We start from the raw sequence: 25,702 nt of genomic DNA, 5'->3' as shown, positions 1-25,702 counted from the left end.
GTTCTGGGAGAAAAAAAACATAATTCTTTCATTAAAGGAGAAATTCACCCACTGACCTGGAGGTAATTTGAATAATGAACTAAGATAGTTTTTGATGTTTGTGTAAACAGACAGAACTGTCAGATTCTGCTCTCCTTTTATCTGACATGATAAATGTGAGATCAAAGACTGCCTGCAGTAACTGCTGCCATGTCAGACTTGCATTACTGAGGGAAATATTCCTAGATCCACTGGTCCATTGCTGCCAAATATAGGAAACCACTTGGTGTTTTTGCCATATTTCCTTCAGCATGTAAGAAATGGTGAAGGTCAATGCAATAGGCTCCTACACTTACTTGTCCTCTCAGGATTTGAATGTCATTGTTCACCAATGGAATGGATTTGCATGTCTGGAAACATGAAGGATGTACAAGACTTAAAAACTAGTCTGGGAGGAATTCTATGTCTGCTCATGAGATTTTCAGGACCAAGGTTTAGGGATGGCAGAGGAGATGAGGCATCTGTTGCCTCAGGAATGAGAAGGAACAGTCACAGGGGAGGTGATGGATGCTCAGGGTGGAGATCAGGATACTCAGCCAGTAGTCACTAAGGCAATTGCACTGCTGACTGTTTTCCGCCGAGTGTTTGACCAGCATAAAAGAGTAAGAGGAAAGAGCAGCTCTTCTGACCATGCATTCTCAAAAGGAGATGGGCAGGAATCCTGGTGGATGTACCACAGGTTAGAAGTGCTAATGGTGCACTTTCTTTCCACACTGAAGAGCATTAGTGCTTTGCTTAGTCAAAATAATCTTTTTCTCTCAAGGAAAATAAAGAGAGGATGCTGGAATGACTGACTACTACATGTGGACAGAGGATGGTCTTCAGAACTGGAAAATCTTCAGAATGATCCTCCAGCTACTGTCATTTGCTCTAGTGTTTTACTGCTGCCAGATCAAGGGCTTTGAGAAGAGGCAGGGATCTGGCAGGCATGAGTAATATTTTCCTGTCTCCCTGAGTGAAAACAGGGTAGCCAACACTTCTCTTGACTCAAGTCTAAGCTGCTGACTTCCTCTTTCCTTGGGTTGCCCATCCCATCACAGTAAGGTAACACAAGAACCTCTTCACCACCTTGCTTGGGAAACCACAACAGGGAACACAATGGATTTGTTTGAAAACCAGCCCATAGTTTTTTACATTTTAAATTGAAAAACAAGTGTTAGCTGGGTATATGGGTTTTGCCAGCATTAGTAGTTTGTTTGTAGCAACCAATTAACAGCAGGCACTAAGATTGGCAAAGTAAATACATATTAAAGACTGATGATTATAGAGTTTGACTTACTGATACAGATTCTTAATAGTCCCTGTGTTCTCTGGTGACCCTTGGGTTAGTGCATGTGCTTGACCCCTTGCAGGCACAGAGGAAGAGGGTTTGAACTTGGCAGTGAATGTTTACCAAGAGACAGGATGGCAAGAATGGAAGAGCTGTGGAAGCTGAGGCCAGCACTGATGTTTCAGTAGGCAAGAACAGCATTGGCAACTGACACAGAGCAAAACATCTCTGATGAGCATAACCAGAAAAGCATTACCAGAAAGACCTGTCAAAAGCTGACAGGAAATCAGGGGACTGGCAGAAATCACAAGATTGAGCAGGACCATACACACGATTTCTGATGATGGCTGAACAGAGTCCTCCACACTGACCACCCCCAAACAATGCTGGAGGACCACAAAGCCCAAGAACTGAGGGGTCTCCACAGTGATAGGACCCAGAATTTTCTCCATTGGGAGAAACAGCTGCCAAACTCTGCAAGCTTTGTTGTCAGTGGAAGGTGATCTGACAGCTTTGTAACAAAGTAGAGGGAATATCTCTTCAGGGACCCAGCAGACAAGGCTAGAAGAAATAGGTGGGGAAGAAGAGATGCCTCTGTAGCATAGCTCTGCCCCATCTCATCTATCTGCTAGAATCCTCCAATACACAACTTCTTTTTCATGTCCCGGGAGCGCACTGTCTCCATTTGCACCTTTGAAAGTCCTGCATAGTAGCACAAAGGGGACGGCACAAGGAGATTGTGGGAGACAGAGAACTGTGCTATGGAAGGAAGAGATCCTCATCAGTACTTCTGCCATCAAAACTTTGAGGAAGTAAAAAGGGAATTCAAAACCCCAACCCCCGCACTAAGTTTGCACTTGTTCTCTCAGGCTGGCAGCCTAGAAGTTCGTAAACTCAGAAGTACCTTGTTGTGGAGTAAACTGTTCTGAAAAGAGTTTCCAATGGCTTCCCCCAAGTTTACTTTGCTGGTGGCAGCCCTTCGGCTCCATGCTGGCACATGTATGAAGCTCCTTGAACAAGTTTTGACCTTCCTTTAGCCCCTCTGCCCATCAAGCCAGCTAATGACATGCTTCGTATTGCACAGAACACATACAATTGACAAGTTCATAGAGTTGTTTAAATATTAAACAGTCTAGACAGGCTTTTGAGTCTTATGCCGCTGTGAAAAGGCTCAGACCATGCCCATCTCTGAAACTGGGCTGCGGGATCATTTGCACAGTAAGACAGACAATAAGACTTGTATACATTGCCATGCAACAGAATAGACCCCAAACCGCCAGCCCTAAGTGGAAAGTTTATTTCTAAGCACAATATATGGAAAAAACAAACCAACAAACCCCACAGATATAGAAAACGTTGTAGCAAATCCCTGGTCAAGTAGGACTTCATGTCTGTCACTACCCTGCACCTCACAGCCGCTTAAAATGTCATGCAATGGAGGAGAGGGCACTCGGACGACAGCCTCCGCTTCCCACCAGGAGGGTCTCCCGGCGGGAGAGGGCGATGCACTCCCGCTGTGTCTCACACTGTAACCAGCAAAAGGGCAGCGCTGCTCACCCCACCACACACCTCCTACTGCCGCTGGCAGACTCAGCACTTCGGCAGGCTTCACCAACGTGGATACTCACAACACCCCTGTGAGGTAGGTACGTATTGTTATTCCCCTTTGCGTGGAGGGGACACTGAGCCAAACAGCCCAAGGCTACAGAGTCAGTGGCAGAGCTGGAGTGAGAGTATGCAGAGTCCTGTGTGCTCAGAGTGCACCACTCTTTCACAGCAAGTTGTGCTTCTGACCTCATAAAATTTTAGCTGTTAGCCAAATTAAAGGAATTTGACTTCTCCATATTAAATGAGTGGAGGGCAGGGAGGGAAACAACATAATGGGTGACAGCCGTCCCTTCATCTGGGTATGCTTCCCCCTTCCCAAAAGCACTATAATTACTCATCTCTTGGAATGAGGACAGCCTCCAGAACAGGCATAGGGGTGAGAGGCTGCTGTGTTTGCTTGCTTTGGCCAGGTTTCTCTCTACTGAAGCAGTTCTTCAGAGATCATTCATTGCAACACCTTCCTTCTGGGGGATAGCTACTTTCAGAGATGATTGGAACTGCCCCTTCCCTCTCCCTCTGCCCACCACCATCTCTTTTCTCCCCTCTGCCAAAAGCACTCTTTGGTAGACAGTAAATCTGCTCAGATAAAGGTACAGTGGCCTCAGAAACCATGCTGTTACACACTGGTCCTCAGTAAGCTGGATTTCTTGGACGGTGTTCCACCTCCCACATTCTCTGCCAGAGAAGTAAATGCCTGTTCTGTTGCATTCTGATATTTAAAGGGACACTGTCAAGTAATTGAGGTGAAAAATATGACCTTGCCTTAAGCTGCTAACCTCCACCTTCAGCGTTGCAGAGTGGCTGCTGTGTTCAAACACAGAGGCTGAAGCTGGACACCTTCTCCAGTCCAGAGCACCTGACCTGTGACAGCCTGGCTGCCAAAGGAGCTGGTAGCCCACGTTTGCCCTGTCTCCACAGAAGGTGCCAGAGCTGCTGGTATGATGATGGAGGCAGCTGCATTCAGCCATTGTGCAATGTTGCTTAGCTCTGCTGGTAAATGGATGCAGTTTGGCTGAAGACATTATCTTGATTTTGGAGGGAGCTGGGTTCAGGCTTGATCACTGTGGGGTCACTGTTTTGTGACAGCTGAGCTTTTGCTCCTCAACTAGCTAATCTCCATATTTCTAGGGTTCCTGCTCCTCTGCTTCCTCTGTGACAGCTGCAAAAGAACTCAACCCCGTAGAGTTGGGACATAACCTCCATAGAATGAGGACAGTCAGCAGGAAATCAGAAATATGGATTTCCTCCTGTCGCAGAAGAAAGGTGGGGAGGAGAAGGACAGGGATGGTGAAAGGAATGGGGTGAGTGGAGAGAACCATACATGCCCAAATGGAAAAGGACAAAATCAGTAGGGAAAGAAATTTTATTTTCAAGCTTGTAAGAGAATATTACAAACAATGGAGAGTAAAAAAAGCCCAAACCCTAAAAACTATTTAAAAAGTACTTGACAGTGTCCCTTTAATATCCACAAATGATTCAGCCATTGTGCATTGAAAGAGAATGTTCCTGAAGAGCAACCGATACCTTCAAGGATATATCCCAGAGAAGGAGACTTATTAGAAGTGCTACACAGTCAGTCAGCAACTGTGCTCCCTCTTCAGACTAACTCTCTTTTGGATGATTGAATGGAATAGACTCTATAATAAACTAACAGACTGGATGTGAAAGGATCAGCCTACAAGACTGAGTGAGACTGTTGCAAATTGAGCAGCAGAGATACAGACACCCAAAAAAAAAAAAAAAAAGTACATCTCTAATGCATGAGTGTCTGAATCAGCAAGGGAGCAGAAACCCACCAAAGATGGGTCAGCTTCTTGTGATTAGAGTAAATGGAAGGAAATTAACCTGGAATGTCTGCATGGAAAATGATGTGTGTGGGTGGCAAGGTCTGGATGCTGGATTTGGGGTTATGAAGGCATGAATCACACCAGTACTTGTGCTTGAAACACCTGCGGAACGTTTGTACAAAATTTGCCAAAAATGCCTATACGTCAAATAAAGGTCATGGAGCGCCCTCCCCCCTCCCAGTCCTACCCTCACAAACCCCTTGTCAGGAACATTATGAAAAAAGCAGGCTTCTTGGTGAAATTTGGGTATGCCTGGATTTTGTTAAGATTTTCTTAGTGAGATGATTCAACCTCTCTTCTGTAAATCAATACTGAAAAATCCCCAGCCATTTCATTTCAGGTACCCCATGGTAAATCAAACAAGGCTCCAGTGACTCATGAAACAAAACAACTCATAGCCCTGGTTAATTGGAGTCTGAAAAATAAAAACACTCCAAGTATTTCATTCCCTTCCATGTTTTCATAGATCTCACACTACGTGTGTGTTTGTGTGCGCGTGCGTGTGTGTACGGGGGCTGTGCACAGAGCGTTACCTATTCCAGGTAATAGGATTTGTAAGACATGCTAAACCGTCTGTTCCTCTGCTTCCCCAGAACTCTGCCTACTCAGTTTGTAGTCTGTATTGCACTTGTTTTGTTGGTTTTTTTGTGATTTGTGTTGTTCTTTTTTTTCATTTTTTTTTCTTTTTTTTTTTTTTTTTTTTAAACAGGCTGGAAAACATTAACCTCTTTAGCATGAGTGTGCAGCTCTCCCTCCACCTGCTTTTTTCCTTAGCTGGCCAGGTGCCGCCTCTTATATCTTGTGCAGTTACTGAAAAAAGAAAAGGAGAGAAGAAAAAAAAAAAAAAAGAAAAAAGGAAAGAGAAAGAAAAAGGCACACCATGCTCCTCTGCTTTATGAGTTCTTTTGTCTCCTCCGCTTCGTGTTAAGGCCTCCTGAATTCCTCGGCTCAGACCGTCGTGACCCTCATGACGAGCTCTCTGTTACTACTAGACTGACTCCTCTGTTCGTGAGGCCTCAGGTGGCTGAGTATATGCAGGATGGTGTAAGCACAGTGGTGGTCAGAGAGGGTGCCTGTGGCATGGCCGGCAGCCCGTGCCCCGCTGTCGGCCGGAGCGGAGTTAGTGGCTGTACCACCAGTGGAGGACGAGTGGTTGGTTTGGGAGGAGGGGCGCTGATTTGTCCTGGTCCCTGTTTTTTGCTCCTCCATGTCCTTTGTTTTGTCATAGTTCAGCACTTTCCACTGCTGATTGACCGCCTGCCACCGTTTAAAAATCCGGTAAACCGAGGGCCCTTCGTGTATTATTAGACCTGGAGGGAAGGGGGAAAGAAATAAACATAAAACACAAACAAAACTTCAGAAAGAACCATCAACCCTCCCCAGCATCTTCCCCCAGTTAGCTGGCTAAGCTCAGCTCTCCAGCCAGAGCTTTCTCAATGATAAATCCTGTATTTTAATTACCAACAGGCAGAGCACTGGTGCTCCTCCTCTGCTGGATCCCTTTTTCTCCTGAATTAGAGGGATTACAGTTTTATCTCCGCCATCAGTAAATGGATCGTAAATGGAGCACAGTGAGTTATGCTCTTACAGCAAAAGAGTATCTGTTTACCAACAAATGCCCAAGGTTTATCTCTCACTGGGCTAATTTTGCATGCTGCATAGGCATGATTCACCGAGCTCAGGCGTGTGTTTGGAGGGGGTGGAATTGCAGCTGACGTGTCAGTGACGGCTGCTGCACCAGCCGTGTGTGCACAGCCCGTGTCTCTCCCCACACACAGCAGCAGAGCAGACACATGTGGAGGCCAGAGGCAGCAACTGAGTGGAAAAGAGATCTGTCTGTACCCATAAGTGGTTTGTGATCCAAGGCAAAGTTTTGCTCATCTGCAGAGCAGGTACCTCATTGAATTTCATTGCCTCCTTTCAAGGGAGACCTCAACACGCTTGACAGGGAGGGCAGAGGAGCTCCCAGTGTGTGCAGAGCAGCAGTGCCTGTGTCCTGCTGCCACCTGCACCCAGGGCTGATGTCTGGGGACAGCTCTGGGCTCTGGGACACTGCACTGCTAATGATCTCTGTGCTCATCAGAGAAAGAGCAGCTCAGGCCCCTCCAGTTATATCCCCAGGAGTTATCTCATCTCCCAGATCTCTCTATCATCCTCCCTACCCCTGCATGAGGACTAAGGAATTCTATCATTTTAGTTACTTGGATGATGACAGTACTTGAGTATTAAGCTCTGCTATTATTATTGAAGTTGCCAGACTCTGGCTAGACCCTGTGGAAGCACTAGGTCTAGCAGTGGCTGCAACACAGATCTTCTCCACTGAGGCTGGAGGAAGCTGCAACATCTCCTGTAGACTGGCTTAGCTGGCACTCTATAATATATCTCACAAGCTTTGCTAGAGAATGGGATTTATGTGAAACAAGGGGAGTCTGAGTGTCCCTGCTTTGCAGCCATCTGTCTCTTAGGAAAGTGCCTTTGTGTCCCATGTAACTGAAGCCAGACCAGCAGGCAGGACTGGGTGAGTTGGCACATGGATGGCTTCACTGTGCTTAATGATGAAGGTTTTACCATTCTGGGTATGGATCAAGATTATGAAAAACCTTTCTAAGAAGAATAGCTCTCTTGCTTTCCTGTTGCAAGCATAAAAATACAAGAACAAGACTCACAGAATCAAACCCATGGCTGAACAAAGGGGTTGACTTGACCAATGTGTAGAGAGATGATAGGCACCACAGAATAAAGTGCTTTACAGCTATTCCTGATTAATCAAATGCTACAGCTTTAGCCACCACCTACCTTTTCCAGATAGTTCTAGTTTCTGATGGCATATAATTACTGGAGAAAACCTGTGCCACATCAGACCCCAAAATATGTGGTCATCTTACCCTTAGGGCTGATCTCCCCATTACTCACTGAACAGATGCAGCCACTTGTTTTCTTAGGATTAGCACCTGATGTTAGAGAATTTAAATCACTGCTTCAGTACAGGCTGAATTTCCAGCCTCCTGGGTTCTAAGTATAACTAGAAGCCCTGCTGACTTGATCTCAGATTAGCTTCAGGGGGATGCACATTCATTGAAATGGGGTGCTGGGCCTGCTCACTGGCTGTAGAACTAACTCCACTGGACAGCTTGTATGCAGATCTGACTGTTTTGGGACAGGGAATGGTGTAGGGCACTACAGTAGGAGAGAGCTCTACCTCTGGTTCCCACAGTCCACTGAGACTGCACAGCTGTAACCCTGCAGTGCTGCTGGCTTTTTATAACCAAACCCCATGATGTCATAATGGAAAAACGTGGGATTTCCTCCCTGCTTTGAAACATGGTTGAGAATTCTGACGTGGTCTGATCAAAGCATCAACCATAAAAAGCAGGACAGGGAAAGCCTGCAGATCCAGCCAAGGAGACAGAGCTTTGAAGCATGCCTGAAGTGGATCAGCCCATGACAAGGGACATTAGACATACATTTAAATGAGCTGTCTGATTGGTAATGAATGAAATTCCACTCTGATCAATGTTTCTCAGTGTTTCTCAGAGACCACTTTAAGCCTGGGATAAAAGAGCCAAAATCAAATGTTTTCTCTTTGGCTGTAGAACATTCTCCATAGAGTCAAATCCATTCTACAAAGTATTAAAAACCCAGCCAGGACTGTAAATCTATTCTTAATTACCTTATCACAAATATTTAATGCGCAGCCTGATTCAAGAGGGCTGTTTATAAAATTCTTGTTTGTTTGCCTTCTAATTATAAATGTTTATGATCTTATGCAATTAACTGTGTGATGCTGATGGATGGGTTGCTGAGTCAACTGAGCAGCTGTTTTCTTAGATAGTTTTGGTTTCCAAATATTTATAAAAGTACAAAATAACTTGTTTTCATCTGTATTTACTGGGCTCTAAATTACTTATCGATTTCCCAGTGTCAAGCTCAGGAAGCTGTAAAATTAAGAAGGAACCAAGTGGAGGGGTGGGCATGGGAGCGGAAGTAACAGTGATTCATTTACCAGAGGAAGTGCCAAGAGTAAGCAAGAGTCCATCAGTTAATATCAAGCTGCAGGATGCTTAATGCTCTCGTTGAAACAAATTTTGTCTGCCTCAGATAAATTGGGATTGGAATTCCTATGTTCAGCTCTGTGCATCCCTTAACAAAAATACCCCTCCCTCAAGAATCATTCTTGTTGACAGAGGTGAAATGTTCAATTTAAAGGCCAAAATTCAGTGGGAATTTAGGAAGGACTGTATTCAACTTGAGGTGTCCACCTAGAAGCAATTATACCATAAGCCATATCCTCTGTGTGAGTGTGTAAGACTGCAGCTTGGTGTGAACTTCTCTCTTTGTGCAGTCCTCAACACAGAAATGTCTGTATAGGAGTTTCAGATGGATTCTGGGAGTGTCCTGGTCCTTTTCTGCTCCTCCCCATTTTATCTCACCCTCTTCTGATTCACAAAATCTGTTCTCAAGTGGATCTTCTGTGAAAAACCATCCTCTTCAGAAGGAACATTTCTATGGGTTGTACACAAAACTTGTTAGTCCAGACTGCTGCCTGTTTCATGAAATCCCCAGTTTGTAGTGCTGGTGAAGAGAAACTCCCAAGGAATGTGGGCACTCATGATGTGCTGCTCTCATTCCCATTTTCTCATGTAGAGACCTGGCTGGACCAGCACTGGATGAAATTCCTTGGTCTGAAAATCGTTGAAAGCTGGACTCTCTTGGGATTAGAGGAGACAGAGGTGCATTGGGTCAGTGGGCTTGTAAGAAAGCTGATCAAGACAAAGGTCCTCAGCCCAAGGGCCAGAAGGGCTGCTGGAAGAACACTGGCAGATGTAACAAGGGAATTGTGTTTGTGTCTCTGGAAGGGGAAGCAGGGATCAGTTCCTGTACCACTATCCTGTGAGATTAACCCAGGGGGTTGTGAGCCTCCAATTTAAAGTAACTTTGGAGCAGCAGTTTCCCAGAAATGACATGCAGTGAACACAGTCAGCCTCTGCCACCAAGTGATGTTTTCCTCAGAAATTTCAGCCTCTAATTAACCTTCCTCTTATTCCAACACTTGCTATGCATTTTCTTGAAAGAAACAGAAAAATTCTGGAGGCAGGAACTGTTTCACCTGTTTGCCAGTAAAGAATACCACCAAAACATGGCTTCTGCTGACAGTAGGTGTGCACTAACACTCCTATTATCTCCAGGAGCAAAAATCACAGTCCCTTCCAGCCAGTTACCTTCTCAAAAAGGCCCTGTCCTGCCACCTCTTGTAGCCACCTTCAGGACTTTGCCTTTTTGTTTTCCTTTTCAAATTCAAGTTCATCTCAGCCAGACAGCTGCCATGCTTCAGCCTGTTTCTGTTGCTTTCATTATTGGGTGTCAGGGGAAGATTATGGCAGCTGTGATCAAAGCTTAATGTTTGCCTCCACAGCAGTGGTGACTCAGGCCAAGGTAAACCAAGCTTTCTGGGAGATAACACTTTATTTGCCAGGCTTTCTCTCTATTGACATCATTGCATACACAAACCCTCCCCTCCCTTTCTGTGAATTCTTTAATCTTTTGTGACAATCTCAAATTTCTGCACTTTTATTTCCAAAGCTCCACCAGCTCAGCCCTCACTTATCTTTTTGCCTTAATCTTATCCTATTTGCTCCATCCTTAGTTGCCTTTTATCTTGACCTAGGAACAGGAAAGTGGCTGATGATAAATCAAGAAAAGAGTCAGAAGGATCTGTTGCAGGACATACAGACTTGGAAAGGGGTACATAATATCTGGCATCCTCACCATTGTGCCCAGGTCAGTTCCAGCTGAATATGACAAGTTCTCTGAGCAGCCTGGCATACTTAGATGCTCCTGTGGCTGATACTAAAGGTTGCAGAGCTGTACTCTTCAGGAAAAGGGGAAGAGGGTGAACCAAGCAGCAGGAGAGGTAATTTTGTAATGGAAAACAATGTGATGGCATCAATGTGACTGTGCACTTGGGCTGATTTGGAGAGCTGACCAGGCTGAGAATGAGGTAATGTCCTTCTGCTCAATTCCATTCATCATCTGCAGAACCTCTTCATTTCCTCCCCCTCTTTCTGCAGTGAACTCCCCAGCAGAGTGCAGTCCCCAGACCAGAGAGGTGTAGAATCAGCACTCTAGCACCCCACCTGCCTTTTGACTCCCTGATGAATTAAACTGGTTTGTCACTGTCTTCACCAGTGTGACTGTCTGGTCCTGTTTGCGTTTGGGATTCTGATTTCCATTCCTAAGGGTAATGTTTTGCACTTCTCTTTATTCAGTTACATCTTGTTGATTCCTCCAATTTGCCAAGATAATTTCAAATTTCAAATGCTGATCTGATCCTCCAAATGCTTGCAGCCTTTCCAAGCTTGGTGTCATCTGTGAATTTTATAACAGCACATCCTATTTAATTATCTAAGTTATTAATAAAAATATTAAAGAGAGCAGAGTCCAAAAGACTCTCTACTTGAAATGTGTTTCCAGTTTACAGCACACCACTGGCAACTACTGAGAAAGCAGTTTCTCCATTGGTTGTATACCTGCATTATAGTTATTTAATCTAGAGTATGCTTTTCTGGTAGGAGAATTTAAAGGCAAAGCACCAAGAGCATTGCCCAAATCACAGCATATTAAACTAATGGCTTCCTCCTTAGCCACTAGTACATTTACTTTTCCGAATTACATCTGGTTATATTCCTGTGCTCACCAATTGGTTAACTAAAAAACATCCAGTATCTTTCTATGAATCAGTTAAGCTGATTTGCCCTTCATTTCCTTGATCCTCAGTGCCTACCTTCATTATCCTATAGAGATTATATTTAAAGCTAGGTACTCTGCTTGCATTTACCCAGCTGCCTGGCACCTCCTGCATTCTCCTCAAGTTCCTGATGATGAAATGCTCATGGGTCAGCCACTGTTCCTGCAGCTTCCTCTGAAGTTCATTAGGACATGCTGACAAGGACAGAGCTAACTCATTTGAATACTTTTGAGGCTGTTCTTTTCTGATTCTGCCCTGGGCTCCTTTCTCCTCATTAAAATTATTTTAGTTAAGTTTTGAAGATTGAAACAAAGGCAACATTTAACTATTTGGCCCTTTGTTATCAAATACTATTTGAGTTCTTAGATTTGCCTGTTCTTCTTCACCTATGCTTATGAACCCAGTTCTTTTTGCCTTTTGAATCTCTGGATGGTCATCTTGGGGGTTAACTCTGCCAGCTTCCTGTGCGATTTCTAGAGAGTTTTCATTAGCTGAAGGTTATTCTTTCTGCCTTCTGTGTGATTGCAGCTTCTGATTTTGGATCCTCAAAGAGTTCCTGATGCAGTCTCTGTGCTCTCTTCCCACGCTTCTGAGCTTCCCCCTGCACAGGCACAGTTTGCTGTTGTGCCTTTAGTATCATCCCTTTTGGCAGCTGTGAGCTGCTCACAGCTCTTTTATCCTTCAGATTCTGTTCCCAAGGGACACTCACTGCTCTGCTCCCCTGGGGCTGCTGCCACTGCTTTTCTGGAGCCCATTATCCTCACATCTTACTTTTCTTCAGCTCTGGAATGCTTTCCTTAAACAGCTGCTTGCCATACAAACTACTGATGCATTCCAATTTTCAGGGAGGCTTTGTTTTCTGGGGAAATAGAATAGGAAGTATGGATTCCTTCATAACTGTCATCTCCACTCTCCAAAATATAATTTTTGTCCCCAGAACATTTCAAGAGCTGAGCAGTCTACCCTGCATACAGGAATAGTTCTTAATGGTCAGCCTGGAACACGTGGTGCTGTCTTTTAGACACTTCTGGAAGCTGCAAGACACTGGACCAATGATCAGCATTTCTCTAGTCCTCAACACTTCTAGCAAAGGTCTGCTCTGAATAATGCTGGAACTGTACTAGGAGGATGTGCAAACTTAGCAATTGCCAGCATTGAATAAGATAAAATATAAATTGAAAATGTATTCATAATGATTAGAGCTTGAGTGAATGCTTAACATATGGAAATATGATTAGCTGATTATAATCAGGCATTTTCTTATCAATCTTTCTCAATGCACATTTTTTTTAATGTTTAAAGAACTGATTATGTATGAATCTGAACAGTGTTTTGGCCAGCAGAGCTGGGATGTCTGCTGGCTGGACTCTGTTGAGTGCTGTTACCATGGGATGACATGGCCATCGTGGAACCCATGGATCTGGGGAAGACAAAACACTCCTCCTTCTGCTGAGAGGTTCACTGTAGTGAGGTTTCACTGTCACATGGCTTTCCCAGCGTGGGATGCCATACTTGCATCTCCTAGGCCATGGGGCCATGACTCCAGCAAAACTGAAACTGAGCCCCTCCGAGAGAGATACCACCATGGCCAGGGGAGAGCTCTCAGAGTGTACACAGAGAAACTGCTCCCAGTCTTGAGGAAGTGTTTTATGGAGGTTTGCACTCTTCCATTTGGGTCACTACAACAAAATCCAGCTGGCCCATAACCTTCAACTGCTGACCAGCCAGAAAACCTCGTGTTTATTACAGCTCATTTCCCCTTGCTCAAAGGCAGCTGTGCCTTCCTCAGCCCCTGGTGGCCCAGGAGCCCCCCAAGTGCAGTGAGAGCCCTTCTCCTTGCCTGCTTCCTCCACTCCTCTGGCAGAGCCATGGGAGCAGCAGATCCCATCTGCAGGTCATCATGCTGCATGCCAAGCTCTCTGCAGCCATCAACACCACCCCAGAGTCAGCAAGAGCCCTGCCAGGTGGGACATGGACCCAGCAGGCTGGCACCTCAGAGAGTCCCTCAGCTGGGCAGAGTGTGGGGGGCTGGGGAGAGGAGCCCTCTTTTATTACTGCTGGGAGTGCCAGGGGCAGCTGGCAGCATCCCTCCCCCAGAAAGAACTGTGATTTTGCAGGATGTGGCTGAGCTGCATGACAAGAAACAATTTCCAGGTCGTGGCACTGCAGCATGTCACGAGTTCAAGTGACACAAGTATGCAGCAGTGACTCCTGTGTGCAGAGGATGCCACAGGTTCCTCTGGGAAGCAGGATGCTGTCCACCCCACAGACATGGCATGTGTAGCTGCAGGAGGAGGAAGGCTTTATCCAGCAGGATGAATTGGGCTGACAGCTAGGACTGCCTGCCATGGGGCTGTGGAGCTCATGGGAACTGGGGGTAATGGGAGCATTTTGAGAGCTTTTATGGCTGCAAAGTAATGCATCTTCTCTGAGAGGTGCTGCCTCCATCCCAGGGCAGCTCTGCTCAGCCATGCTCTTCACAGCACATGGGCTGGGCCCTGTAGGGCTGAGTTGGTAAGACCCAAAATGAGATAATACTGGCAAAATTAAGGAGCTGAGGTGTCCAACTGAACGAAATTTAATTTTGTTCAGCACTCCCACATGGTTTGTGTGCAATGGGAAAATAACACCAGCTGTCCTGCAGAGATGTGACAGAGCAGCTGGGCTGACCCCTGGAGCTGCACACAGCAAACCTCCATAAATCTTCCAGCTGTAAACATACAAACTACCAACCACCCCAACTTCCTCCTCCTGCACTGCCCAAATCAGGACTTTTTCACCCCTTGCCTCAAAACAGTGATAAAAAACACCCTAAACCAGAACAACAGTGAAAACAGGTGAAATGAAACCCAAGGAAATCCTTACTCAGGCAGTAGATAAAGCATTAACCAAAGTATTCCTATAAACTCAGCTGGCTGTGGACAGCTACAGCAAAGTGGATGTTGTGCCCTAAGGGGCTCTTGTACTCCTGTGGTATTTAATTCACAGGGCATGATAAAGCAGAGGATTAAAGGGCAGCCTGTAGTTATGCAGGTAGCAATAAATGAGACTCTTCTTGGAAAAAGTAAGTAAATAAACAGAGATGGGGGCTCCACCAACAGAACAACCCCTTGCTCTAAATCATCCTCTCCAGCACCATTTCCCACTTGTGTGTCTACCCATAACTATGCCAGGACAGGAGGGATAGGGCTTGGAGGCAGTACTCATATATCCTTTTGCTCTCTTAAGGTTTCCCCTCCTTGCTTTGTAGCTAGGACTGGGTAGATCATCTTGGAACCTCTTTTCTCTCTGAATTTAAAATGGATGTAGCAGCAACACTGCACATCTTGAAAAGGCTTCGTTCAAGAGGTGAGAGACACTCATTGTGTGCATGACAGACACTGCAAGGTCTTTAAAAGAAGGGAGTAAATAATAATTTCAAGCTAGGTTGAACAGAGCACTGGTCTCTAAGTGATTTTATGGGTCTTTTCTACCTTCAGATCTGCAGACATTTCCTACAGAAGTCCATGGAGTTGAATATTCATGGTGAGGAGAGAAAAAACATTGGCTTCCACTTCATTCTGTTTGCACAATGGAATCCATTCCTCCAGGTCTGGGTCCTGAACCTTCCTATGCCATAGCTAATGTTACCCTGACCAAAGCACTGCCTGTGCAGTCATGCTGATCCTCAGACATTCCAGGGGCACTCCTTTAAAAGGAAAGCTGGACAACACCACTGTGCTGTGCAGGGCCTGGGAATCTACCTTCACACTTGCTTGGAGTGAGAACTGAAAAAAATCACATTGTTCCCAGAATGGAAGAATACACGTGTATTTGCAGACAGGTTAAAATGTTTCATTTGGAATTGAATTTTTTCAAAATGTTGTGTTCCAAATTCTGACACTGAATTCGAAATACTCAGCATGAGCAGTCATCTCTAAATGTTAAATCAAAATGCTTTGTTCAAGAATGATCAAAACATGACATTTGCTTATTGAAAGTAGAACTAATGCCTCCCTCTCTGCTTTTATTAGCAAATTAAATTCTGTAAGGAAAAAATGAGAATAGTTTCACAATTTTTTCATTTTCTAAGGGATGCAGGTTCTGTCTGAGCCAAATTCCTCCAGACTATTCCAGCCAGTGCTCTTTCACTAAGAGAAATACAAACCAATCAGGAGAGACACAAAGGTGAGTACTGATCACCCTTGCCATGCCCCAGGGTAATGTAGGGCACATGGGCTAAATTAAAGGACCTGAGATGCCCCTGATGTCACACATTGGCACGTGCATTGTGATTGCTTCTACTGCCTCAAAGCAGTAGAGATGTGACCATCTTTCCTTCCAGCTGCAGGAGGCATCCCAAGGATGTGAGGCAGAAGGTGGTGATGGTGCAATTTGGCCAGCCCTTTGTTGGGATAAATGTGCTCCTGGGACACACCATGGTGTGGCCTGTCCTGTGCTGTTCTCTCCACAGTCATGACCAAAAAGAAAAATTAAATTTCACTGCAAACCCAGGATTTCAGTGAGATTTCCAAAAGCTTTTCACCTTGGGTGCTGCAGCCTCTCTCTGCTCCCTGATGATGTCCCCATGGGTCTCACCCCACAAAGGCACTATTCAAAATGAATGAAGGTGGCAGAAGTCAAGAGACCCAAAATCAGAAATGGACAGGACCTCTGGGAAGACAAAACATGTTCCTTGCTTCTCTGCATACACAAGAGTCTTCCACCAGAGCTGAAGACCTTTATGGCTGCAATATCCAGATGAGTGAATGCTGCTAGAGGCTGAGGGGCAGGTAAGGGTTTACCTGACCTATGGGATCTGCAAATGCTGAGCTCACAAGTGTGACAGCAGTGAAAGGAGCTGAGCGTGGCTAAACCTGCAGCAAAGGTCTGGAGAAGAGCCTTGGAGAACACAAAAAGCTCTTAATGTGGCTGTGGCTGAGCAGAGTGATTGTCCCACCTGGCAGAGTATGGAGATTGTGGATGCAGCTCTGCCATGGGGCAGAGGGGCTCAGGCTGAGGCTATTGTTTGTGGGATTTGGTGCAGGAAGAAAAGCACTGCTTCAGGGAGAATTAAGTTTAGCAACTTAGCCCATGGGCCTGTTTGTAACATTCTTCATTACAGCCTGTTGTATATGGGTTGAAAGATGGCTCTGCTAGTAGGTAGCCATCATCAATCTAAGAGGTGATCCCAGAGCTTGATTAATGTGGCTTCATATTAATCTCTTCCTGCCTCTGCTTCTGGCTCCCCACTGAGCTGGGGACACACCAAAAGCAGCTTCATCCACTATGCATGGGAGGGTGAACCCCTGTGGCCTCACCTTTGACCATGGAGTTGAATTCTCTTGCTACAGCCACAACAGCCTGCCATGGACCACAGCTCCCACCTGCAGGAGTGATGTGTCTGTGGGGATGCAGGCTGTAGTAGGAGGAGCCACAGGACAGAAGGCAGTTGGAAAAACACAGGCTGGCACAGAACTGAGGACTTTTCCATCCCTTACTAGATAGCACAATTTGTGCAGCTGGCATGAGAGATCCTACCAGCTGCCTACAAGGGGATTTCCTGCCCTAGTGTAGAGGTTGTGACAGGAAGGTGAATGCTCCTGCCTCTGCCCACGTACAAAAACTTAACTCAGGGACACCGGGCACTTGATTTTGTCAAGGAGTTTAGTGACAGGAAAGCACCATTCTGATTGTAATGTATCACACTTGAGAGCACAAGATACAGTTCACAAGGCAAAAGAATTTCTTTTTTCCCCTCAAAAAAATGTTAATTATGTTGCCCTCATTAAATGCTAAACACATTGATCCACTGGAGCAGAGAGCACCATATGGTTATTCACGATAAAATACATCTCTGGAGCCCTGTTGTGACCATGGGACCCTGCTGGGGATGGATGTGGGGAAGGAGTGTGGAGCTGAATGCACACGTGTGAAAGCCCAGGTGCTGCTCAGATTGTGCTGGAAGCCAAGTTTCTTCCCTGCAAAGAGGGAGAGGGTTCAGAGCCAGGTCCAAAGCTGTGTGTCTGCTCTGCAGCGACGTGCTGGCTCTGCAGAGAGCAGCCAGAGCTGTGCTGGAGTGCTGTGGGCACACAGAGCCCCTGCAGCCCTGCTCTGCTGGCAGCACACAGTGATCTTGTGCCAGCTGCCCCTCTGCTCTCTCATGGAACAATCAATGCAACACTGGATAAAAATAGTCCCTTCTTTCAGGGGCAGAGGGGTGGCCTGTCTCGATTTTGCCGAGCATCCACTGTTCCTGGATAACAGCCAAGGAGCCAGTGGTCAGACCAGCTCTGCAGCATTGCTTCTGATGCTGGCCCAGCATGACTGCTCCCCAGGAGCTCCCCAGCTGGAATGAGAGCCCCATAACATGCCCTGTAGGGCCTGTTCCTGTCTACACAGCCTCTGTACAGCTGATAGATCAATGATTTGCTCACTGATTTGCACATTTGGATGAATGTGTCCACACCAGGGTTCATGGTGAAGAAAAGGTGACTTTGCTGCCTAGCTTTATCCCAACTGCCTGCTCTGAAGGTAGGACCTGGATCTGGCCACTCCTATTAGCTCCTGATAGCTCCAGTTTTACATTGGCAAATTGGGTAAGAATGAAGAGCATGGCAAGCAGTGCATCAAAGGCACAGAAGACTTCTGTATATTCTCACAGATCTCTTCCAGGTGTGCCAAAGTCATACAGATTTGCTGTGTGGGCTGCTGTCAGGTCTCTCCTCCAAAGATATTTGCTGAATTTCTCTGCCCTGTGCTCTGCCTTTAGGGTGTCATCAGGCCAATATGTGGGTTTGGTGCTTCCTCAAAACTGATTCCCTCCCAAGGAAAGATTCTTCCAGCTTGGTACCCTGGGGGACTGTGTAGACCTGAATGAAAACATCTGCTTTCCTTTTGAGAATGGGATCAATACAGATGAAAACCCTGAAGACACCTCATTTCTCAGTTTCTCTTTATTTCCTTGTGACTTTCACTCCTAAATCCTCTGAATGCTGAGGGCCCAAGTGACCTGGCTAGATAACACCCCGAGGCTGCCTCAGCCCAGCACTTCCTCTAGAAAGCAAAGCTCATTTAAAACAAAACCCCATTAGTCTTGGCAAGAAGCTTGAATTGTCACTGTTTCAAGGAAGCTCCATTAATTACTGTTCCCACTGCACTATGAAAGATCAAATGCTGTGGATCAGTTTTAATTGACTATTGATTTCTTATGTTATTACCTATGGTTGTGCTGAGATGCTGTCAGACGTACTGGATGCTTCTGATTATTCTTTCTGGCAGCTGTGATTAAAAACAGCAGGCAGACATTTCCTGATCTGTAATGGATTGCCATGGTGTGCCAACAAGAGTCGTCAGCTGGATGAATGGTCCTGCTCTGTCTATCTTGTGCTGCTGAGCTGCAGTGCAGTTTTGAAGGCAAATACCATCAGGGACCAGCCAGAGAAAGAGTGGGAAAAGCTTCAAAGAGCACGAGGATTTAGTGCTTGCAGAAGTGCACTGCTCTCAGCACCAAGGGAGGGTGAGCCAGGGAGCAGGGACTTGGGCATGGACAAAGCAGAAGTGTCCATCAGTCAGTGGTCCAAGGAGAGGCAGATCAGATTATTTCTGCACTGGTGGGGACAGCCCCCAGCACACCAGCCTCAGGGACACTCCTGTGTGATCCCAAGCAGGCCAGCACACACAAACCATGTCACCACAGCCCCGCACACACAGCCTGCTAATGGCCCTCCTGGGACACACTTCTCCCTCAGAGCCCATCTGGGGATGCCTGAGCCTACTCTGTGACATGCTCTCATTAGCTGGCAGAGTTCCTCCGTGTTTAACAGGAGATGCTTTCCCATCCTCCTGACCCCAAATGACACCTTTTTCTACAAATGTCGACTTCCCCTAATTGCACCTTGAGAGAGAGAGAGGCAAACCTCTCCTTTCCCCTCCAAGGACTGTCATTTAATTAACAGGCAGGTATCTCTCAGGATTTACAGCCCAGCTCTAAGCTGCTACTCTCCCTACTCAGTGACTGAGGCCTGTGAAGACTCATTCCATTTATCTGTGCATTTCAATAACTGCACTTCTGCTAATCTCTTGCTATGTGAGAGATTTACCTCTTGGATTTGCCTCTCCTGGACCATGGAGAGAGCAGTTAATCTAATGAACAGTCCCCATCTCACTTCTCATTCCTTCCTGGTTCCTGCTCTCAATGTCTGTGTTGCAGATGACTTCACAGCAGAGCAATACCTATGCTGGCACCATCACCAGTTTCTAGTTTAATCCAACTCTCATATCTGTCCTACAGACATGACCAGAGATAGCACAGATGAAAGAGAGATCAGAATCAAAGACATGGAAGCTGGCTGGATATCAAGAAGCATTTAATTTGTTCCTCCTTCACAAACTGGGATCATCTCTCTGCAACCTGTTCCTGACATATGTTTTCTAACAGGTTATTAAAAAAATCCAGTACTGGAGGTTCCCACAAATCCCAAGCAATCTTTTCCAGTGCTTCTTAGATGTCTGAGAGCAAGGGGGAGAACAGTGTTGAAAGGCTATCTTGCCCAGATGGACATAGCTCCAGGTGCTTGGGCCATCCCATCTGTCCTGCTGGTCATGAGGAGCAGACTGGTTTTACTTTGGTTGTGGTTTTTGTTTTCATCATGGGTGAAGAGGTTGATAATGGTTCCTGTCCATTTCAACTGATTTTGTGGGACATGCTAGAATCTAGAAAAGTCCAAAGAAACCTAGTATGTTACTGAAGGTTAGTGACTGAGGGTCAAATCCAGACCCCTGGATTTTGTTCCATGGATCAACAGTCTCTGGGTACACAGACATATTTTGAGAGCTCAGCTTGGAGATGATCTGACCCTTTCAGAATAACTGAGGGTAACAACAACCAATGATCAGTGCTGAGGGAACTGTATGTGCAAGGAAGCACTCATGGCCTCACCTTTGACTCCACAAGGAGAGATCAATGCTGCCATGGGATTGCCCATGCAGATTGCCACAGATATCTCTATCTTGGCAAATTGCTACCTAAATCCCTTTCTGACTTGGCAGAGAGGAGATCACACAAAACAGCTGTGCAGTTGCTGAGTGCCTGTCTGATTTTAGTCACACCTCTGCAGAGCTGGTGGCTTGTCCAGCTTTGAGAGTCCACAGTGCCAGAGGACGTGTCCTGCTGAGCACCTCCAGTGACAGGGTGCATAAACCAGCCCCCTGCACAAGAGTCACTGGCTACCCAGTGGCTGTGAGACATCAAGAACAGCTGAAGTGCAAACTGGCAGGAACTACAGAGGAGCTCTGTTCCAGCACATCTGCTCTTCAGTAAGCACCTTGTCTTTCAAACCTCTGCTCCTCTTCTAGTGAAAGAAAAACTTGGGGGTGAAGCTAGAGAAGAAACAACTGGATTTCATACAATTACTGTAGGACCTATGGTATCACATTCTGCTAGCTAAAACTGCCTAGCCTGTTACAAAGAAATGCACAGACAGCATCTTACATTACATCTCACATTAGCTGGAAAAGACAAGGGTGGTAGAATTTAATGTCCTGCCCTTACCCTACTACTGAGCATTTCTTAGCTCCAAAATCTTTCCTACCCACCCTACAGGTTAGGTAACAAAAGAGGAAAAGGGCTCTACCACAGAGGAGGAAACACTGAATTGCTCCAGTATTTTAAGATGCATTGCCACTGTAATTATCTATGAGAGGTTTAATCCTGCATGTATAAAAGTGGAACTAAAACCCAGGGACAAATAACAAGAGGCTCTGGGCCATGCTGACAGTCAGGAGAACTTTCAGTCTCCAGAGCTGTCTTTCACCATTTGTGATCCAAACACCCTGCATGAGGCAGCAAAGTTTGGAAGGAGGATGAAGAGAGGGAGAAAAGCTGTTCTACAGTGAGGAACTCACTGCAAACCTTCTAGGGAGACATTGCTGCATCCATCACAGTTGCACAAAGTTGTAATGAATGAGGAATTCACCTCAGTTGTGAACAGAAGGGGTTGGAAGGGACCTTAAAGATCATCTTGAGCAGGACACCTCCCCCTACACCAGGTTTCTCAGAGCCCTGCCCAGTGGCCTTGAACACTTTCAGGGACTGGACACCCACAACTTCTCTGGGCAATCCACTCACCAAGTGATCAAGTGCCTGACCAACCTCACAGTAAAGTATTTCTTGCTAATATCTAACCCTACTCTCTTTCAGATTAAAGCCACGACCCATGTCCCATCACTGCATGCCCTTGCCCTAACTTGCTCTCCAGCTCTCTTGCAGGCCCCTTTAAGTATTGGAAAGTTGTATCCCCAGACCTTCTCCAGGCTGAACAACCCCAACACTCCCAGCCTGTGTTCACAGGAAAGAATTCCCTTTGATCAGTCCCTTCCCCTGGCACTGCCTCTCAGTGGGGACAGACCAGCCTTTAGGCCAGAGCTAGTGCAGCCCCCTGATGTGTGCAGGGCTGAGGAGAAGTCACTCAGAGAAGAGAGATGGCCACACCAACAGCCAGGGAGTCACAGCTCCTGCTGCAGATGTCATTTGTCACTGAGTTTGAACTGGGCAGAGCAGGAGGAGGGGAGTGAACACACACTCTCAGCTAGTACTGCTCAAGCTCATTTCCTCTCCACTGCTGAGCTGGGAGCAGCAGCAAGAGCAAAAATACACTGTACAGTCAAGTTTTACACCACAGGGTGGCAGGGACAGAGGGCTGGCAGCATGCACATAGGAGCTTTTCTACAGGAATGGAGAGAGCTCCCAGAACATCCCCTCTCCATGAGCAGGGTGGGCTGCCTGGCAGCACAGGCAGACGTGCAGCACACAGCCAAGTGGAGCCAGCTCTGCAAGGGAACCCACGTACAGACATGTTAACTCACTGCATCTGTAATGCTTCCCACTGGCTTTGGAGTTTGTGGGAAGGCCAGCATGCCTGGCACCCCAGGACTGCCAGCTGTGCAGGGAGGAACATGAGAAAAGGGGATGCCCCGAGTCACGACTCTGAAATGCTTCTGGGAATGGATGTCTGCTTGTTCTTTGGCTGGAAAAAAAAAAATCAAAGCTCCCATCTTAGGGCATTATGCTTAATGGTGATATCAGTGGAGATGCAAATAAACTTATTTTTCCCTCAGAGAAGGTGGAAAAGAGAAATAGAAGCCAAATCCTTAGAAAAATTAACAGAAACAAACAAACAAAAGAACCTAAAATCTGATGTGTCTGCCCAGTTCCCCTTCAGTTCAAGGTTGGCATGGCTTGTTCTCTGCTATATGGGAAGATTTAGCTCCTATTAACAGATGAGCTAATCAGCTTCCCTCAGCTCTGGAAGCTTTATCAAAGCCAGTTAATCATGTTACTGATGTCTGCCCAGGCCAGAGCTCTCCACTTCTGTCCCCTGCCAACAAGACAATACATGTGCACAACACATGTAAAAATTTTTTTCCACCTTCATTTCCCCCAGCAAGAGGACATCACCTGCTGTGCCTATTGTGCCAACATGTGGGTGCTTCCCATCTCTCTTTAAGCCCCCTTGTCACAGTTTGTTCCTGGGGAGATGTGGTAGCTCCACCAGCACCTCATGAAGGAGCAGGATGATCTCTACAGGCCAAGCTCACATCTCATTGCTAGCACAGTGAGAGGAATTGTCTTGGCAGGCCCAAGTCCTGTGCTGGAAGGCTGCTGAGGCCAAGAGCCATTTGAACATGGACACCAGGGTGTGCAGTCCAGAATTCTGCCCCTGCCACTGGGTCTGTTTTACTTCTGCACCCAAATTCCACCAGTTGCTGCTCTGTCCTGCTTCTCCTGAGGGCTGGAATGGGGTCTGTTCTTCCCTCTGGAATGGCTCTATCCACACATACACACATCCATCAAGTGAACAGGACTGCCTTTTCCTACTGGCAGGACCCAGACATGAAGAGCTCTCTGGTTCCCTTTTTGCTCCTTGTCAGGGTCATTTGATCTGACAAGTTATCTTGTGCTTGGGTGGACACTGCTTGGGACACATTTGGAGGTGGCTGGTGTTCACCAGAGTGTTTCAGGAGCTGCTGCAAGTGCTGGCAGCTATGTCCCTCCATCCTGCAGATCTGCAATGGTCCCAGGGAGACTCTATTGGGGTCAGGCTGCCAGCAGCTGGCTGTGTTCTCTGGGCTTGTGTGAGTGAGTGTGAGTGAGGCACTGCATCCTTAAAAGAGCTGCTCTGTACCAGCAACCTGACAAAGACCCCAGGCTGGCTGGGACCTGGTTGGGACTTGCAGCTCCAAGGTGGACAAAGAAGGGGAAGGCACTCCTGTCTGGCAGAGACTGGCTAGAGAGCCAAGGAGCTGTGTATGCAGAGACCCTGCCATGCCTGGTGTGGGGCAGACCCTAAATCACCTACTCCAGGAGGAAAGGAGTTTCTCTAAAGCCTTACACTCCCCAACCTCCCCCAGACCTCCCCACCCTCTTCTTGCTCCAAACAGACATCTGTTTCTTTCTGGTATTTTTGCAGGTCCCTCTGCCAGCCCAGCCAAGGAAACACTCTGGGACCACCCAGGTGAGCTGAGAGAACAGGGAAAAATGGGCCATAAAATCAAAGAGGAGGAAAAGCTGTGGACACTCCATCCAAGCCAAACTGCATGGGCTGGCTCTCCAGGCCATGTCCCACTCCTGCCACGTGGCCTGGGTGTGAGATGTGATCACCCACCTATACAGACAATGTCCATGAAGCCATACATTCCATAGCAGATCTGGAAGAGCAGGTCCTGGCGCTGCCACTTGGCTGAAGGACTGAAGGTCGACCAGATGAGCCACGAGATACTGGCGATGAGGAAGAGGGAACCCAGGATGGCTGCTGCTATCTGAACCTTCTCAATGACTGTCAGAGAGATGGCCTGCCACTGTAGGGAGGGGACAAGAGGGAGGGAGGAAGGACAAAAGTGAAGAGATTAGTTACTTGGAGCACATCGCTGTTTTAGATGGTTGTGGTGGCTCTGGAGATCTCAAAGAGCACCCAAGGGCACAGGTGCTTTTACACCACCCACATCTGGGATGGAGCATGGGAGTTGTTTAGTAGTGCATGGCCTTGGGTTTCTTGAGAGCACTGCTGAAGAGGCAATGGAAAGGAATCCTGCATCTCACCAGGAAAGCACAGCCACCTGAGCGAGGCAGGATGGACACCAAAAACAGCATCCCCATGACAGCAGATCTGTGATGGCCATCACAAACCAGTTCAGTTGCTCCCTCAAATAGAGGCCAGGCAACATCCTCAGCCAGGGCATCCCAGTACCATAAGAATAAATCTCTCAAAGAACCAAGCTTTCTTTTGAAGGCCTCACATAAGCTGGCTCTGTGCCACTTTTGAGATCTGACATGATCACAGCCCTAGGTAGGATCTCACAGTGGCAATGAACATCCCACAGAACTTGCTACAAACACAAGTTGTTGTGGTCAGGACACCCTGCCTTTAGATGATGACATATTCAGGCTGTGCTCCAAGGTAAACGTCAATGCTTCTTCCTCAGAAAAAGAAAAAAATAGAAATAACTCCTCCAAATCCATTCACTTTGTCAAATAGCTTTGTATAAGCTACGTTATAAATATCCTAAGCCCAGACTCCTCTCTGTCATCCAGCATAAAACCTCCCCACTCAGATTTACACTGCTGAGAAAACTGTCCTATAAAACCAAGAGCAGAAATTGGTGTCTTTAACAAGACTTGGGGACATGGCCCATAGCATCTCCTGCAAATCAAAAATCAAGTGTGTAAACAGGCTGAGGAGAGACAGTCTGTCCTGGCATTGGAGTATATAGGCCACCTCTAGCTGTGAGATACATACCCTTGAAATCACAGTGGGACTGGCAGGAGGATAAACAAAGATGGACTTCAACCTCCTGCAGGTACAGAGGATTCAGAGGAGTTGAAAATATTTAGTCTAGATTCAGTCAAAATTCAGTGTCCCCATGAAGTGTCAGTCTTGTGAGATCTCAGTGCCATGCATGTTTGTCAAACACATCCTAGGACAGAAGTATCACCCAGCAATCCTTCTGCAGTCCCATCCTTTTGCAGTGCAAGAAGGGAGTTCAAGTACTGGACACCTCTCTAATGCCCAGGCCAGCCAGGAGTTAGCAATGTTTTTTGCAAGCCTGAAACTTGAACCCTGACTGAAGTAACTTGTGCTGGTACAGGCACACACAGCACTGTAACCAGTCAGTGACCAAACTCCTGAACCAAATGCACTCCTCCTGCATTTGGAG

At 46.5% G+C, this 25,702-nt stretch overlaps 1 protein-coding gene across 1 annotated transcript in view; it reads right to left on the bottom strand.

The window, feature by feature from the left end:
• Positions 1–5,682: 5,682 nt before the first annotated feature.
• The window catches only part of MARCHF4 (membrane associated ring-CH-type finger 4), a gene marked incomplete at its 5' end in the record, with an annotated part of 88,411 nt that continues 68,391 nt past the window's right edge, over positions 5,683–25,702 (bottom strand). Inside the window, 2 exons of the mRNA XM_079311631.1 lie at positions 5,683–6,074; positions 24,154–24,346. Coding sequence (XP_079167757.1) covers positions 5,713–6,074; positions 24,154–24,346 — 555 coding nt within the window. The 3' untranslated portion in view covers positions 5,683–5,712. The remainder of the gene's footprint in view (positions 6,075–24,153; positions 24,347–25,702) is intronic.

This window comes from Erithacus rubecula (assembly GCF_903797595.1).
Source record: "Erithacus rubecula genome assembly, chromosome: 8".
NCBI classification, from domain to species: domain Eukaryota; kingdom Metazoa; phylum Chordata; class Aves; order Passeriformes; family Muscicapidae; genus Erithacus; species Erithacus rubecula.
This window is presented reverse-complemented; position numbering and strand designations above follow the sequence as displayed.